Source organism: Porites lutea, chromosome 13, assembly GCF_958299795.1.
Source record: "Porites lutea chromosome 13, jaPorLute2.1, whole genome shotgun sequence".
Classification (NCBI taxonomy): Eukaryota; Metazoa; Cnidaria; class Anthozoa; order Scleractinia; family Poritidae; genus Porites; species Porites lutea.
Window position 1 is genome coordinate 13802079 of NC_133213.1, and position 18886 is coordinate 13820964.

At 41.3% G+C, this 18886-nt stretch overlaps 1 protein-coding gene across 3 annotated transcripts in view; it reads right to left on the reverse strand.

Annotated features, from left to right (window-relative positions):
- Nucleotides 1-16392, reverse strand: part of LOC140923106 (kelch-like protein 12) — a 31707-nt gene extending 15315 nt beyond the window's left edge. Inside the window, exons 1-4 of one of the 3 annotated variants that reach the window (XM_073373174.1) lie at nt 16286-16352; nt 12731-12808; nt 11595-11960; nt 8654-8871 (exon numbers count right to left, since the gene is read on the reverse strand). In XM_073373174.1, the coding sequence (XP_073229275.1) occupies nt 8654-8871; nt 11595-11960; nt 12731-12743 (597 nt within the window). In that variant the 5' untranslated portion in view covers nt 12744-12808; nt 16286-16352. Of the gene's footprint in view, nt 1-8653; nt 8872-9486; nt 9685-11594; nt 11961-12730; nt 12809-16285 lie in introns of those variants that run through there. The other 2 variants (XM_073373175.1, XM_073373176.1) reach the window with 2 other exon arrangements.
- Between the last annotated feature and the right edge of the window lie 2494 nt (nt 16393-18886).

Genomic DNA, 18886 nt, shown 5'->3' on the forward strand with positions numbered 1-18886 from the left:
GGTGACAACAGTGACAACGGTGCAACAGTCACAACAGCGACAACGGTGACAACAGTGGAAACGGTGACAACAGTGACAACAGTGAAAACGGTGCAACAGTGACAACAGCTACAACAGTGCAACAGTGACAACAGTGACAACGGTGAAGACAGTGACAACAGTGACAACGGTGAAAATGGTGACAACAGTGACAACGGTGACAACAGTGACAACAGTAACAAAAGCGACAACGCTGCAACAGTTACAAAAGTGACAAAAGTGACAACAGCGACAACGGTGACAACGGTGACAACAGTGACAACTCTGACAACGGTAACAACGATGACAATGGTGCCAACGATGACAATGGTGACAACGGTGACAACGGTGACAACAGTGAAAACAGTGACAACGGTGACAAGGGTGACAACAGTGACAACACTGAGAACAGTGACAACGGTGACAACAGTGACAACAGTCACAATGGTGACAACAGTCACAACAGTCCCAAGAGTCACAACAGTGACAACAGTGAGGACAGTGACAACAGTGACAGCGGTGAAAACGGTGAAAACAGTGACAACAGTGACAACCGTGATTACGGTGACAACGGTGACAACAGTGACAACAGTGACAACAGTAACAAAAGCGACAACGGTTCAACAGTTACGAAAGCGACAACAGTTAAAACGGTGACAACAGTGACAACAGTGACAACAGTGCAATAGTGACAACAGTGACAATGGAGCAAAAGTGACAACGGTGACAACGGTGACAACAGTGACAACGGTGCAACAGTGACAACAGTGACAACGGTGACAAGAGTGACAACAGTGACAACGGTGACAACGGTGACAACGTTGACAACGGTGACAACAGTGACAACGGTGAAGCAGTGATAACAGTGACAACGGTAACAATGGTGACAAAAGTGACAACAGTCGCAAGAGTCACAACAGTGACAACAGTGAGAACGGTGACAACAGTGACAACGGTCCAACAGTCACAACAGCGACAACGGTGCAACAGTGACAACGTTGACCACAGTGAAAATGGTGCAACAGTGACAATAGCGACAACGGTGCAACAGTGACAACGGTGACATCAGTAACAACGGTGACAATAGTGACAACGGTGAGAACAGTGACAATGGTGCAATAGTGACAACAGTACAAACGGGGAAAAGTGACAACGGTGACAACGGTGACAACGGTAACAACAGTGACAACGGTGCAACAGTGACATCGGCGACAAGGGTGACAACAGTGAGAAAGGTTAAAATGGTGACAACGGTGACAACGGTAATAACAGTGACAACGGTGACAACAGTGACAACAGTGACAACGTTGACAACGGTGACAACAGTGACAACGGTGAAGCAGTGATAACAGTGACAACGGTAACAATGGTGACAAAAGTGACAACAGTCGCAAGCGTCACAACAGTGACAACAGTGAGAACGGTGACAACAGTGACAACGGTCCAACAGTCACAACAGCGACAACGGTGCAACAGTGACAACGTTGACAACAGTGAAAATGGTGCAACAGTGACAATAGCGACAACGGCGCAACAGTGACAACGGTGAGAAAGGTTAAAATGGTGACAACGGTGACAACGGTAATAACAGTGACAACGGTGACAAGATATTGATAACCATGTCACTGCCACCGGACAACAGTGACAACGGTGACAACGGTGACAACGTTGACAACGGTGACAACAGTGACAACGGTGAAGCAGTGATAACAGTGACAACGGTAACAATGGTGACAAAAGTGACAACAGTCGCAAGAGTCACAACAGTGACAACAGTGAGAACGGTGACAACAGTGACAACGGTCCAACAGTCACAACAGCGACAACGGTGCAACAGTGACAACGTTGACCACAGTGAAAATGGTGCAACAGTGACAATAGCGACAACGGTGCAACAGTGACAACGGTGACATCAGTAACAACGGTGACAACAGTGACAACGGTCCAACAGTCACAACAGCGACAACGGTGCAACAGTGACAACGTTGACCACAGTGAAAATGGTGCAATAGTGACAATAGCGACAACGGTGCAACAGTGACAACGGTGACATCAGTAACAACGGTGACAACAGTGACAACGGTGAGAAGAGTGACAATGGTGCAATAGTGACAACAGTACAAACGGGGAAAAGTGACAACGGTGACAACGGTAACAACAGTGACAACGGTGCAACAGTGACATCGGCGACAAGGGTGACAACAGTGAGAAAGGTTAAAATGCTGACAACGGTGACAACAGTAATAACAGTGACAACGGTGACAACAGTGACAACAGTGACAACGGTGGCAACAGGGACAACGGTGACAACAGTGACAACGGTAACAACGGTGACAACAGTGACAACGGTGCAATAGTGACAACAGTACAAACGGGGAAAAGTGACAACGGTGACAACGGTGACAACGGTAACAACAGTGACAACGGTGCAACAGTGACAACGGTGACAACAGTGACAACAGTGACAACAATGACAACGGTGACAACGGTGACAACTGTAACAACGGTGACAACAGTGACAACAGTGACAATGGTGACAACAGTGACAACGGTGACAACAGTGACAACAATGACAACGGTGACAACGGTGACAAAACTGACAACGGTGACAACAGTGACAAAAGTGACAACGGTGACAACAGTGACATCAATGACAACAGTGACAATGGTGACAACAGTGACAACAGTGACAACTGTGACAATGGTGACAACAGTGACAACGGTGCAATAGTGACAACAGTGACAACAGTGCAAAAGTGACAACGGTAACAACGGTGACAACAGTGACAACGGTGCAACAGTGACAACAGTGACAAAGGTGACAAGAGTGACAAGAGTGACAACAGTGACAACGGTGACAACAGTGACAACAGTGAAAACAGTCTCAACAGTGACAACGGTGAAAACGGTGACAACACTGACAACAGTGACAATGGTGACAAGAGTGACAACAGTATTAAAAGCGACATCTGTGCAACAGTTACAAAAGGGACAACAGTGACATTGATGACAACGGTGACAACCGTGCAACACTGACAACAGTGACAACTGTGACAACTGTAACAACGGTGACAACAGTGACAACAGTGACAATGGTGACAACAGTGAGAACGGTAAAAACGGTGACAATGGTGACAACAGTGACAACGGTGACAACGGTCACAACAGTGACAACGGTGACAACAGTGACATCAGAGACAACAGTGACAACGGTGACAACAGTGACAACGGTGCAATAGTGACAACAGTGACAACAGGGCAAAAGTGACAACGGTGACAACAGTGACAACAGTGACAACGGTCCAACAGTGACAACAGTGACAAAGGTGACAAGAGTGACAAGAGTGACAACAGTGACAACGGTGACAACAGTGACAACAGTGAAAACGGTCTCAACAGTGACAACGGTGAAGACAGTGACAACAGTGACAACGGTGAAAAAGGTGACAACACTGACAACAGTGAGAACGGTGACAAGAGTGACAACAGTATTAAAAGCGACATCTGTGCAACAGTTACAAAAGTGACAACAGTGACATTGATGACAACGGTGACAACCGTGCAACACTGACAACAGTGACAACTGTGACAACTGTAACAACAGTGACAACAGTGACAACAGTGACAATGGTGACAACAGTGACAAAGGTGACAACAGTGACAACAGTGACAACAATGACAACAGTGACAACGGTGACAACAGTGACAATGGTGACAACAGTTACAAAAATGACAACGGTGACAACAGTGACAACAGTGACATCAATGACAACAGTGACAACGGTGACAACAGTGACAACAGTGACAACAGTGGCAACAGGGACAACGGTGACAACAGTGACAACGGTAACAACGGTGACAACAGTGACAACGGTGAGAAGAGTGACAATGGTGCAATAGTGACAACAGTACAAACGGGGAAAAGTGACAACGGTGACAACGGTAACAACAGTGACAACGGTGCAACAGTGACATCGGCGACAAGGGTGACAACAGTGAGAAAGGTTAAAATGCTGACAACGGTGACAACAGTAATAACAGTGACAACGGTGACAACAGTGACAACAGTGACAACGGTGGCAACAGGGACAACGGTGACAACAGTGACAACGGTAACAACGGTGACAACAGTGACAACGGTGCAATAGTGACAACAGTACAAACGGGGAAAAGTGACAACGGTGACAACGGTGACAACGGTAACAACAGTGACAACGGTGCAACAGTGACAACGGTGACAACAGTGACAACAGTGACAACAATGACAACGGTGACAACGGTGACAACTGTAACAACGGTGACAACAGTGACAACAGTGACAATGGTGACAACAGTGACAACGGTGACAACAGTGACAACAATGACAACGGTGACAACGGTGACAAAACTGACAACGGTGACAACAGCGACAAAAGTGACAACGGTGACAACAGTGACATCAATGACAACAGTGACAATGGTGACAACAGTGACAACAGTGACAACTGTGACAATGGTGACAACAGTGACAACGGTGCAATAGTGACAACAGTGACAACAGTGCAAAAGTGACAACGGTAACAACGGTGACAACAGTGACAACGGTGCAACAGTGACAACAGTGACAAAGGTGACAAGAGTGACAACAGTGACAACGGTGACAACAGTGACAACAGTGAAAACAGTCTCAACAGTGACAACGGTGAAAACGGTGACAACACTGACAACAGTGACAATGGTGACAAGAGTGACAACAGTATTAAAAGCGACATCTGTGCAACAGTTACAAAAGGGACAACAGTGACATTGATGACAACGGTGACAACCGTGCAACACTGACAACAGTGACAACTGTGACAACTGTAACAACGGTGACAACAGTGACAACAGTGACAATGGTGACAACAGTGAGAACGGTAAAAACGGTGACAATGGTGACAACAGTGACAACGGTGACAACGGTGACAACGGTGACAACAGTGACAAGAGTGACAACGGTGACAACAGTGACATCAGTGACAACAGTGACAACAGTGACAACTGTGACAACGGTGACAACAGTGACAACGGTGCAATAGTGACAACAGTGACAACAGGGCAAAAGTGACAACGGTGACAACGGTGACAACAGTGACAACGGTGCAACAGTGACAACAGTGACAAAGGTGACAAGAGTGACAAGAGTGACAAGAGTGACAACGGTGACAACAGTGACAACAGTGAAAACGGTCTCAACAGTGAGAACGGTGAAGACAGTGACAACAGTGACAACGGTGAAAAAGGTGACAACACTGACAACAGTGAGAACGGTGACAAGAGTGACAACAGTATTAAAAGCGACATCTGTGCAACAGTTACAAAAGTGACAACAGTGACATTGATGACAACGGTGACAACCGTGCAACACTGACAACAGTGACAACTGTGACAACTGTAACAACAGTGACAACAGTGACAACAGTGACAATGGTGACAACAGTGACAACGGTGACAACAGTGACAACAGTGACAACAATGACAACGGTGACAACGGTGACAACGGTGACAATGGTGACAACAGTGACAAAAATGACAACGGTGACAGCAGTGACAACAGTGACATCAATGACAACAGTGACAACGGTGACAACAGTGACAACAGTGACAACAGTGAGAACTGTGACAATGGTGACAACAGTGACAACGGTGCAATAGTGACAAGAGTGACAACAGTGCAAAAGTGACAACGGTGACAACGGTGTTAACAGTGACAACGGTGCAACAGTGACAACAGTGACAAAGGTGACAACAGTGACAACAGTGACAACAGTGACAACAGTGACGACGGTGACAACGGTGACAACAGTGACAACAGTGAAAATGGTCTCAACAGTGACAATGGTGACAACAGTGACAACGGTGCAACTGTGACAAAAGTGACAACGGTGACAACAGTGACATCAGTGACAACAGTGACAACGGTGACAACAGTGACAACGGTGACAACAGTGACAACTGTGACAACGGTGACAACAGTGAGAACGGTGCAATAGTGACAACAGTGACAACAGTGCAAAAGTGACAACGGTGACAACGGTGACAACAGTGACAACGGTGCAACAGTGACAACAGTGACAAAGGTGACAACAGTGACAACAGTGACAACAGTGACAACGGTGACAACAGTGACAACAGTGAAAACGGTCTCAACAGTGACAACGGTGAAGACAGGGACAACAGTGACAACGGTGAAAACAGTGACAACACTGACAACAGTGACAACGGTGACAAGAGTGACAACAGTATTAAAAGCGACAGCTGTGCAACAGTTAGAAAAGTGACAACAGTGGCATTGATGACAATGGTGACAACCGTGCAACACTGACAACAGTGACAACTGTGACAACTGTAACAACGGTGACAATAGTGACAATGGTGACAACAGTGACAACGGTGACAACAGTGGCAACAATGACAACGGTGACAACGGTGACAACAGTGACAACGGTGACAACAGTGACAAAAGTGACAACGGTGACAACGGTGACAACAGTGACATCAATGACAACAGTGACAACGGTGACAACAGTGACAACAGTGACAACAGTGACAACTGTGACAATGGTGACAATAGTGACAACGGTGCAATAGTGACAACAGTGACAACAGTGCAAAAGTGACAACGGTGACAACGGTGACAACAGTGACAACGGTGCAACAGTGACAACAGTGACAAAGGTGACAAGAGTGACAAGAGTGACAACAGTGACAACGGTGAAAACGGTGACATCACTGACAACAGTGACAACGGTGACAAGAGTGACAACAGTATTAAAAGCGACACCTGTGCAACAGTTACAAAAGTGACAACAGTGACATTGATGACAACGGTGACAACCGTGCAACACTGACAACAGTGACAACTGTAACAACGGTGACAACAGTGACAACAGTGACAATGGTGACAACAGTTAGAACGGTAAAAACGGTGACAATGGTGACAACAATGACAACGGTTACAACGGTGACAACAGTGACAAGAGTGACAACGGTGACAACAGTGACACAGTGACACTGGTGACAACGGTGACAACGGTAACAACAGTAACAACAGTGACAACAGTGACACGGGTGACAACGGTGACAACAGTGACAACGGTGCAATAGTGACAACAGTGACAACGGTGCAAAAGTGACAATGGTGACAACGGTGACAACAGTGACAACAGTGAGAACGGTGACAATAGTGACAACAGTGACAACAGAGACAATGGTGACAACAGTGACAACGGTGACAATGGTGACAACAGTGACAACGGTGCAACAGTGACAAAAGTGACAACGGTGACAACAGTGACATCAGTGACAACAGTGACAACGGTGCAACAGTGACAACGGTGACAACGGTGACAACAGTGACAACAGAGACAATGGTGACAACAGTGACAACGGTGACAACGGTGACAACAGTGACAACAGTGAGAACAGTGACAAAAGTGACAACGGTGACAACGGTGAGAACAGTGACAAAAGTGACAACGGTGACAACAGTGACAACGGTGACAACGGTGACAACAGTGACAATAGTGACAACGGTGACAACGGTGAGAACAGTGACAATACTGACAACAGTGAGAACAGCGACAACAGTGACAACGGTGACAACAGTGAAAACGGTAATAACAGCGACAACGGTGACAACAGTGAGAACGGTTACAACAGTGAGAACAGCGACAACAGTGACAACGGTGACAACGGTGACAACAGTGAAAACGTTGACAACAGTGACAACGGTGACAACAGTGTCAACAGAAACAACGGTGACAACGGTGACAACAGTGAAAACAGTGACAACGTATATATAGCTGATTCGTATATATAGCTGATTTAATAAAGATTACTTTGGCATTAGTAAGGCATGCCAGGGTAAATTCTGACAAGCGACATGACCCGACAGACCATAAAATGACATCACAACAAGAGACAACCTTCCTCAGCCAAATTGCCACAGTGACGGCAAAGCTGAAAATAAGAGATAAAGAACAGTGGTTTGGCTTATTTGTCACCAGACTGAATGCCAAGAAGAAGTAAGGAGTTCAACACGCGAAATATTAACTGAGAAATTGCAGAACTGTAATGGTTTCTTTACAATGCAGTTATATCCCCCTTTTCTAAAATTCTGATCAAGACAAAGAATTTTCGTTGAATTTCCAACAGCGACGTGAATCATTAATTTTGTAAACACTGACACGAGATGTTTTAAAATTCAGACGAGCGACTCAGGACGCCCCCCCCAACACACACACACCATCCACCCCGGGCAGTTAGTAATTGCGCACTGGGAATCTATTGTTTGGTGGTCATGCAAGCAAATCATTGAATTATTCTGTATGCTCAATAACCCAGTGCCCAATCGCTAATGACCAATTTCCAAAGTAACCTTTATTGAATCAGGTATCTTTAATCTTTCATCTGTAATTACCATTATTGCCTATAGCAAGCCAATCTGGCTATATATCATAGCTTATTTTTGCAGCATATACAGTTAAACCTCTCCACAATGGCCTTCTTGAGGCAGGGGCTATTGTAAGAGATGGTCATAACAGAGAGGTTAAACAAAGCAAATACCATAACAAGTGGCCATTGTAACTGATAAAAAGGTGATGATCTCACTTACAGTTAAATTATCACATTTTATAAGAGACTCAACATCTTCACTGGACAGTTGAAGGAACTCTTCACTCTCCACTAAATTAACAAAATGCTTCAGGATGTACTTTTCAGCTGCTTTCCTCAGTTCTTCACAGCTGTGGGTCTCTGCAAATGTCTTGATGCCCAAACAATTTGATGGATCCAACTGCTGTTCTAAAAACTCACAACATGCACTTTGTACATCTGAAAATAAAAAAAACACTATTTACTTTCCATAATTATTTGTATAACCATTTAATGGAGGCATTGGTGTTGATGTTCATTAAAAATAACACTCAAGCAATGTGTTCCTAAGTATTGATTAATAATAAATGTTGTAGTTGTTCTAAAGTGACATCAAAGTTCTTTGAGTGCAGTGCTTGCAAGTATTTGAGGGCATAAGAGACAAGATCATCTAATTGTTTCGTAAATATGACTGAAAAGCACTCAGTAGAATTAAAACCTCCTTTAAAACGTCCAAAACCTTACACATTACAATATTAGTATTAATTTGTATTTATTTATAGATAATAAGGTAATAAGGGAGTACATCGCAAGGAAAGTGAAGAGAAACTCCAAGAAAAGAGTCTCAGGAATAAGCATTGCACTGTGAAGTTTGCAACTGAGTTTACAATAACTAATAATATTCACAGGTACCTTACACTTAGTACAGTTGATCAGACTGGTAAGATGTTGCACTCTAAAAGGAGATGAAGGACTTCGTGCCTGGCGCAAAATCTACATAATTGGGCAAACACGAAAAGTCCATGCAAGAGAGAGAATCAAGTAGCATGAGAATGAGAAGGACAAACAACTTACTCTCACCCAGGGAACTTTGAATCAGTGCAGCTATAAGAATGGTCATCACAAGCTGTGGAATGAGTCGAATGAGGTATAGTATGTTGAACCCACACTAGCTGACACATGTATTGGATAAAGAGGTCATCAATCATGCAAGATTCCACCAAACACAACTTGATTTATAGCATGACAGTAACCCTGGAACATGGATTTCAGCAGTCAAGAAATACCGTATGTAGTAGAATAGTGGTACCACAGAAACAGCTGAACTTTGGACAACGAATTTCAACAATGCTATTAAATAAACCTTTAATGAACATAAATGGTCTATTTGTCAATAGGATTTAAAAAAGGGAAATTTATAATGTGACAGAATGAGATGCAACAGGCAGATAAAACAATAAAGAAGTTGAAAATATCTGGTGATTAAAACGAAGGATCCTAAGCAAAGCTTATTAGGAGCATCTTTTTTCAATATCTTTATTAACTATATCAACTACTCTTGTAACAATCCTTCCCTTAAGCCTTTCCTTACAGACACCACTCTGCACTCTGGCGACACATCTCCGTCCTCTTTAACAATTATATTATTATTTAAGCAATAGAAAACGTTTTCCGAGTTTGAATAGCCTGATATAAACACAAGAGCAGTTGTGAGAATTCAAGATTCGAAACCTGAAACAAAGTCGAGGGTTTGCATAACTATCGAGAATTCTCCCAACTCCTTGAGTGTTTAAATCAGCCTATGCAAATACAGGAATAAATTAAGTTTTCTAGTGCTTTTATAAATTCACTTTCCCAAGAAAAAATGCGAAACTCTTCGTTACAGCACTGATTAAAAGAGAAATTCTTACCAGTTGCGAAGTCATGTACACAAAGCCTTGCTCGCCTAATCAGTTCTTGTTTTGCCAAAAAAGATGCTTTCCAAAATACAGATTTTTCTCGCTTAAAATGTCAGCTTAATCGAAAACAAACTGACATGGCATGGTTTCAGCCGACAAGGGAATGGATAAAATTAATATAGTAAACTTGTCAAGTTTTCAACTTGAAAACTTTTTCAAATTCGTGCTTGCGTGATTAGCACGGGTCTGTCACCCTAATAGAGAATCGTATGGGGACCTTGAGTCACAATTAGACTATCATAATCAAGAGAACAAAAAAAGCATGGGTACTCAAGATGAGTTCGCAACTGAGTATGGAATATTTGCACTTTTGGTCTTTGCTACAAATAACAAAATGGCAAAGGAATGCAAGAGGTACCACAGTCAATTAGCACAGCTGATTGCCATCAAGAAAGGGGAGCACTATTCCAAAACCATCTCATGTATCAGAACCAGAATCTCCTTATGTACTATTGATCTATGCTCTTTTGTCTTAGACCCTATAGGGCAATAAGAAATGTTTTGCATGATGCTAGGGATACTGACACTGCCACTAAAACTGTTGAAGGAGCCATCCATTGGCACTTTTGATTTATTTCTATATATATTTTTTAATTTTGTAGAATTTTTATACGTAGTTTCAGTTATTTACATTGCTTGTCAAGAATTTAGCAGCAATAAATGTCTCTAGGCCACTTAGTCCAACTCCAACAGTCTCCTTGCTTTCTGCTCTAGTTTTACTATTGAGCAGTCTTATGAGGACATTAATCTAGTACTTCAGAAGCTCCAGTATAATGGAAGTATATTTCCTCTCATGGATCAGAACCAGAACCTTATTCTTACCGCTAAAATCTGCACATTAACGCTGAAACTGTTAAAAGGGCCAACCACTATTATTTTGTGTCCATAGAATTTCTTAGAATTTCCAAATAATATTTCTTTTATTACTATAATTACTTTTCCTCATTTAAATTACTTTTTCTATAAATTTGAATGCCTATATAAATGTTTAAATACGGGAAGGGTGATAATAATACTTAAAGCTGAAAATAAATGTTACAAGGTTATTGATGCAAAAAATCAATAGACAGTCAAATAGTTTAGTTATTGACTAATTACAAATGAATTCAATGACTGTACATGCTTACATATTGCAGCATGCTAAAAATTAAATTGAGATCTTCCTTGAATTTTACTTAACATCCTTTTCACCTTTCGGATGAAATGGTCAAATAAATAGCTGACCTGTCAATTGTAACAAACAAGCAGCAGGAAGCAGAGCTTGCACATTTTCCACGGTGACTTGAATTGACTCAGTGTAAACAAAGTCTAGAAGAAATTCCATAGTATCAGAATCCAAGCCATGAAGTTCAACTACAGACTGGTGACTCTCCTCCAAATCCCCAGTAAACATGGCACAAAAGTAGTCACTACAAGCAGAAAGTACCACACGATGTGCACAAAATTCCTTTTCTCCAACTCTAAGAGTAACATCACAAAGCTTTTTCTCCTTCCTCAGCTTGTTGATAGATTTGAGGATGCGATCTGAGTGACCACATGTTAAAAATGTTTGGTTCTCAGGAAAAGGACCCATTGGTATCAAGATGCCACCTGTTCATCAAAAGAACAATAAAAATATTATTTATTATAGTGGAACATCAATATAATGAAGAGCGATCATTCTCAGGGTTCTCAATAGAATTTTGTACAGCCGCTGCTGTGCAACTTGTACAGGCTTAACACATGGCCTGCTCCCCTGTTAAAATTTTGACTTAACATGCTCAGAAATGCTTTCTCCTTCCTTACGGAGGCATATTTTCTCATTTTGTCCCAACAACTTTGTGTGAGAGGCCTTAACTAAAATGACATTGTATAAATTCAATATGGTGGCCATATGAAATGTAATGTTCCATGAAATATACGTGGAGGCGTGTGTGTGTTGCCGAGCAGTTAACAACTCGAACTGCGGATCTGGAGTTCCAGGGTTCAAGCCTTGCCCATTAAGGTGTTTGCTTAGACAAGGAAATTTGCTCCACTTTGTCTCTCTTCACCCATACTGCTGGGGGGAGTACATGTTGCAATACTCCTAGGTGCTTCATGCTAAGGAAACCGGGATAAGCTCTGGCTGTTTGGGCCTTTGGCTCATGTGCACCTTTACCTTTACCAATGGAATTTATATGTGCAAGAGTTGTGAACAGAAGAAATGCAAGACTACACAAAACATAATACTCAAATAGATGTTATCTACAATAACCTGGGACAGCTCTACAGTAGGAAAAAAGGTGAAAAAATCATCAAGAGAGGCAGACTGAGGGGGAGTTTGGGAAGGGGAAAGGCAACGGAGCCTGGAGACATGCCTTTGATGTCACTGATATACCCAACTGTCATTGACATTTCAACAAGTCATTACTAACTTGTCAAAAAGAGGTCAATATGGATGTTTCTTCCCTTGAATGCATCTGAAAGTCAAGAGGGAGAGGGGAATTGCTGAGAAATGCAGCCTGAGCAGTATCCCTGTTGTAAAAAATGTTTGAATTTGCCTGGAACAAAAAGAATCCCTGCTGTTTCTGTTTTTAATAGACTAAAAACGAGTTAATCTTGGTCACCCTTCAATATGTACAGAAAATTATTCTGAGCTATCCCGCTTTCTTGTGCAAGACAAGTTGTCTGATGGCTGCATTTGTTCACTAAACTATTAGGCTGATGCAATGAGCCTTTAAAAACATCAGTAGAGGGAGATCAAGCATTATGATGCAGTGTTCTAAAGAAAGTTCTGTAAAAGACCCAAAGAGATCTACTTTGCTTCAATCACCAACTGGAGTAACACCTTCAGAGAAGCATCAATAAAGATATTTCAGAAGAAAATGTGCCATATATGTGTGACTGGTGAAGAACAGCTGGAGAGATCCTTGAGGAGATCATACGACTTTGCAGCATAAAAAGAGAGTATAAATCAAACACACAAAGAGAAAAAACTGCAAGGGGTGAAGACTACACATTTTCAGCACTTATTCAATGTGCACACACTGAGGTCACATTATATGTCAAAGGCAACAAAAACAAATTCTCTTGAACTTCTTTTCAGCTTATACCCGCACTTTTTTCTCTAAAAGCTTGTTGGCTGCATACCTCATCATGATAAAGATGTTAAAATACACAGTAAAGGGATGAATCAGTTGTAGAGAAACTGTGTTCAGCCACCTTAATAAGAAAGGTCTGCTCAAAATCGTGTTAAAGTAATGATAATTTTCAACAACCCTTGCTTTCTTAAGCTTTCTTTAAACCTACATACAGTAATGTGTACGTGATGGGAGCACTATGTTTAGCTGTACACAGATTTGACACTGGTTTTTGGTGTTGATCACGCCTCTGGTAGAAGCATGATTTAAATATGTGTTTAATTAATATTGTGCCTTTTAAATGTCCGCTTATAACTCAATCTCTGTGCAAATGTAACTGTAATATTATTTATCACAGTAGATTATATAACTGCTCAATATTCAAAACACATCAGGCATTTTTTTTCTCTTCTTTGTGCCATGGAATATGTGAATAGTCATGTGCAAAGAAATTTGTATTGCTTGCTCAAAAATATCCATGTTTGAAAACACAACCCTGGTGGGTGGCGTCTTTTTCCCAAATTGAAAGAGCATGATACTGTAGTTCATCTGTCAACAATGAGACATCAGCAGCAAATGTCTCCAGGCTCTGCTGCCCTTTCCCCCTTCCCAGTCCACTGCTTGGCTTGCTTCACTCACTGCTATTTTTTGCTGTTTCACCCCATTTTTTTTTATTTTTTATTTTTATTTTGCCCCTACTACTGAGCCTGGTCCCAAGCTATATCTGCAAGAGAAATCATCTCTTTATATCCTGAAACTATAGGAAGAAATAGGCTATAGTTTTAAAGAAACAAGGAGGTATTAAGTCTGTTTCATCCTTGGAGACCCAGCGGTGGTTAGTCGGGTCGGTAAAATGTTCGTGGTGAAAGTTTACTGTAAGAGCACAATAAAGATTGTTGTTGCTGTTGTTGTCAAAAAAATGAGCTTCCGCTTTGTTCGAAGGATTGAGACATCCATTCAGAGACCCATTCAAACAGTTTTTGTATCCACTCCAAAACTAAAAATGTTCATTCAAAGAATTGTGACATGCGTTCAGACAAGTAATTTTCTAGACATTCATGCTTGACACTTTCCTACCCCTTTGAAGTGAATTTGAAAGGAGAAAATGCCAATCAATGTTTCTCAAGAGATGTTCAATATTTTCAACTTCATAATAACAGCAATTTGCAGACCAGCTTGCTAAGGTTGCGGGTTGTGTTTGCTGCAAGTGCATTACAGTTTGGCTTTTTACCGTCAGATCCTTGCTTTTTCCATGAAATCTACCATTGAATTCATAGTGCACTGAGGTAAATCCATGGTGAACTTACCATAAATCCTCTTTTACGCCCCCATGGGGCTTATTTATTTCAAACACATTCAGAGGGGGGCTTATTTGAGAGGGAAGGGCTTAATAAAGGATTTATGGTAGTCATTTCCCAAGGATGGATCAAGGACTGCTTTCAGCTTGATTCATCAATCAGCCATTGAACCCAGTTGAATTTGCATGTGGATTTGCATCTTCCTGGTTCATAGTTTTCATGAAGCTGGTTGTGTAACTAATGGTTATTGTACGGAGTAAAACTATTTTACCAGCTGTTTTCTATGAGGTGAATGTCATGCAACATGAAAGGATTTCTTCCATGACAGTGGTGTCAGGTTATAAATATCCCACGCTGTTGAAAAAGCATCTTAGTTTTTATAACGCACTGGACACAAAAATCAAAATGTTCATCAGATAAAGGCCCAATTGAGAAGTTGAGGCACAAATTTTTTGCTGAGCAGATTTTCATCATCCACATGACATTCATTGTTCTGAGTGAACTAGAAAATTCAAGGCAAATCATTTCATCATAATTGAGCTGTCAAATTGCCCAGCGGTTTTAGCATCGATAGCATTATTCCAATGAGACTGAAATCAAAACATTTTCCTTTTTCAATCACGATAGTAAAGGAAGAGTACCATTCAATTCCAAAACCGCCCATCCCCTCGGTATACGTGGGCATTTGACTGGAGTTTCTCTCCGCACAATGAGGAAATTGACCCATAAGTGAGGCCCGCCTTGGTGGGCATTTGACTTTCATGTCAAAATGCTGGCCAGCATCACAAACAAAAGGATTTCACAATTCTTTCATTCAGCATGTGCACCGCATTCATGAGTCATTGCTGCTAAATTCACTGTTTTGTTGGAGTATTTGAGAGCCTTTCAAAAAGCCCGTTTAAAGTGGACTTCCCAGAATTAACAATTTGATTGAAATAAACAAACCTCTCTAAGTCAGCTTTCCAAGGCCTAAGATATTTCAGTTTTAGTAGGATGTTTACATTTGAATAGATGGTTTGACGCATAGAAACATTTTTGAATAGTCCCTAGTGGGTGACACATTTGAGGCTTTACAAAGTGCTAGGTGGTGGGGCATTTGAACATCTAAACTGCCAGCATAACGGGGAATTTGAGCAAAAATTTTTAAGCAAACCCAAGGTCCAGAGGGGGAGGGGGGAATAGGCAGTTTTGGAATTGACTGGTATAAAATCAACTGGTGCGTTTTTCCAGTTGGAACGGGTTTTCCGTTTATGTCCGTTTTGCCTGTCACGGTCACATATTTTGAATGAATAATAAAACAATTATTGAATTCGGCTTTCGAATGATGTGAAGAATTATGCAGATCTCGCTCGCAGCTGTATCCGGCTGTGGCCACGTCGGCCATTGATCTTCTTAATCTGAATAATTCTTCACATCATACTTCTCGTCCTGCTTGCGTAAACTCCCTGTTAACGGCATCTTGATACAACCAAGATAAATGGTCATTTATTTCAAACTATTAAAACGTTTCCATAAATACCTTGTTTCGTCCGTTTCTGCAGTTTCTCCTCCTTTCAGGATGGCCGTCTGTTTAAAATTCGTCTGTTTACTCTTCGTACGCTCGTCCCCAAGTCCCCGAGTGCCTGGATGTGCGTGGCAAGGTGCAGCATTGAATCTCGGGTAAAACCTACGGTACCTCTCTCCCCCCACCTCCCCCTCCCACTCACCCTCCCGAAGAAATATCAAAATGACAAATTAAGGTGGCTCGATACAGTTTTTCAAGGTCAATACCTCCCAAGTTTGAGCATAAACTACGTCGCCGTAAACAAAGTTTTAGAAAAACTGCCACCACAGTTGTATTAGATAAAGATGGAAATCTTTATGATCAGGGTTGCAATGACATCGGAGTTGTCATAGCAACGAAATGACGCTATTACCTATTTTACTTACAGAAGTATTTCTCGGCACTGGGAACTTTTCCTCCAAAATCATTCACGGGAGCTTTTTCCTCCAATAGCGGCCTCGATGTTCGTGAAGTTTAAGCGAAACCTGTAAGAGCGTTATCGAGATATTTTGGGATAAAGATTTTGTGGTTAGAAATACGGTAAAAAATGGATAATCTTGATGTTCGGCTGTTATCTGTAGAAAAAGAAGCGTTTTTTACATGTAATTTCACCTCATAGTAGTTTCAATCTTTTTAAAAACGTGTGTGAAAGACCGTGGAGATAGCTCCAGCCGATTGCTAGAAAGAAGGATTTGATTAGTATGTATCGAGGCGCTTTTGTTAGCGGTTTTTGAACATTTTGGTCTACTTTTACAAATTAGCGAATAATTTTTAAACCGCCAGATAGATTTTTTTAAAAATTTAATATTCTTGAGATTAACCTTTCTTTTATATGACCTTTTAGTTTCAAGATTATTGATATATTGTGAGGCAGTAAAATAAGGGCTACAATTCGCCAATATTTTGGCACAAATTTTGTGTTTACAAATGTGAGCCTCTCATTATTCAGGGTATTGTCTCCAAGTTTCATATTTTCGCGCATAACAATAGCTAGGATTTTTGCATATGTCAAATGCATTGTTAGTTACTGTTGTTCACGTGAAAATGAAACTTGGAGACAACGCCTTAAATAATGAGAGGTTTTCACTTGTAATAACGAAACTTCCGATAAAAAAAGTAACGATTTGTAGTTCTTATTTTACTGCCTTACAATGTATCAATAATCTTGAAACAAAAAGGTCATATAAAAGAAAGTTTAATCTCAAGAAACTTAAATTTTAAAAAAAAATCTAATAAAAAATATATTAAAAATTATTCGCTAATTTGTTAAAGAAGACCAAAATGTTTACAAAACCGCTAACAAAAGCGCTTCAATACACACTAATAAAACCCTTCTTTCTAGCAATTGGCTGGAGCTATCTCCATGACCTTTCACACACGTTTTTAAAAAGATTGAAACTACTATGAGGTGAAATTGCATGTAAAAAACGCTTCATTTTCTACAGATAACGGCCAAACGACAATATTGTCTATTTTTTACTGTGTTTCTAACCATAAAAACTTCATCCCAAAATATCTCGATAATGCTCTTACAGATTTCGCTTAAACTTCACGAATATCGAGGCCGCTATTGGAGGAAAAAGCTCCCGTGAACGATTTTGGAAGAACAGTTCCCAGTGCTGAGATATACTGCTGCAAGTAAAATAGGTAATAGCGTCATCTCGTTGCTATGACAACTCGAATGCCGTGGCAACCCTGATCATAAAAATTTTCATCTTTATCTAATACAACTGTGGTGGCAGTTGTTCCAAAACTTTGTTTATGGTGACGTAGTTTATGCTCAAACTTAAGAGGTATTGGCCCTGAAAAACTGTATCGAGCCACCTTAAATCCTGGAAACTACAAAAATTGTTATCATCAAGTACTCTCGCTGCAAATATCAGTGTTCAACACCTCCAAACCTTGTCTGCACTACATTTTGCCGGTTGATGCCGACCGTTATGTTTATTGATCATTTCTCCAGTTTCGACTCCTCCTTTAAAAAAGTGTCCATGGACCCACTCCATTACAGGGGGGTACATGGACCTGGTCAATACAAGTTATTGGAACAGGCAGTTCATGACCAACTTAGTTGTTTTCTCCATGAAATGAAGCTACTTACAGGTGATCTTCTCCCCTCCCCCTTCCACTTTTTTTTTCTCCCGCTCTAACTTTCGTGCAATAACTCGATTGGAAACGCTTGCTACGCAGGCTAATCAAACACTTGCATGACCGTCCAATACCTTTTGGTAACTGCATAACTGTGTTATGAACTCCTTGCTTGTAACATGAGAGGGTTGTCTTATACACATAAACGAGACTTGTACACAGTCAGTACCAATCATTACCATTAACAACAATTCTAAAATGGGGGAGTAGGTTCGTACCATTTACATGGGAAATCCGAAAATTCTGAATGTTTGCGCCATTCCGTTCGGGGAGCTTCAGAAAACATAGGCTGTGATTTGAGGGGATGCAATTTTCCTACTCTTTTTAGACTGTTCAGCTGGTTTGGATATACTTTAGAGAGAGTTATTTTCGCACCACGTCAAATTTTATATTTTTGCGTTGTTTATGCACAAGATTTCCACCCGGCTG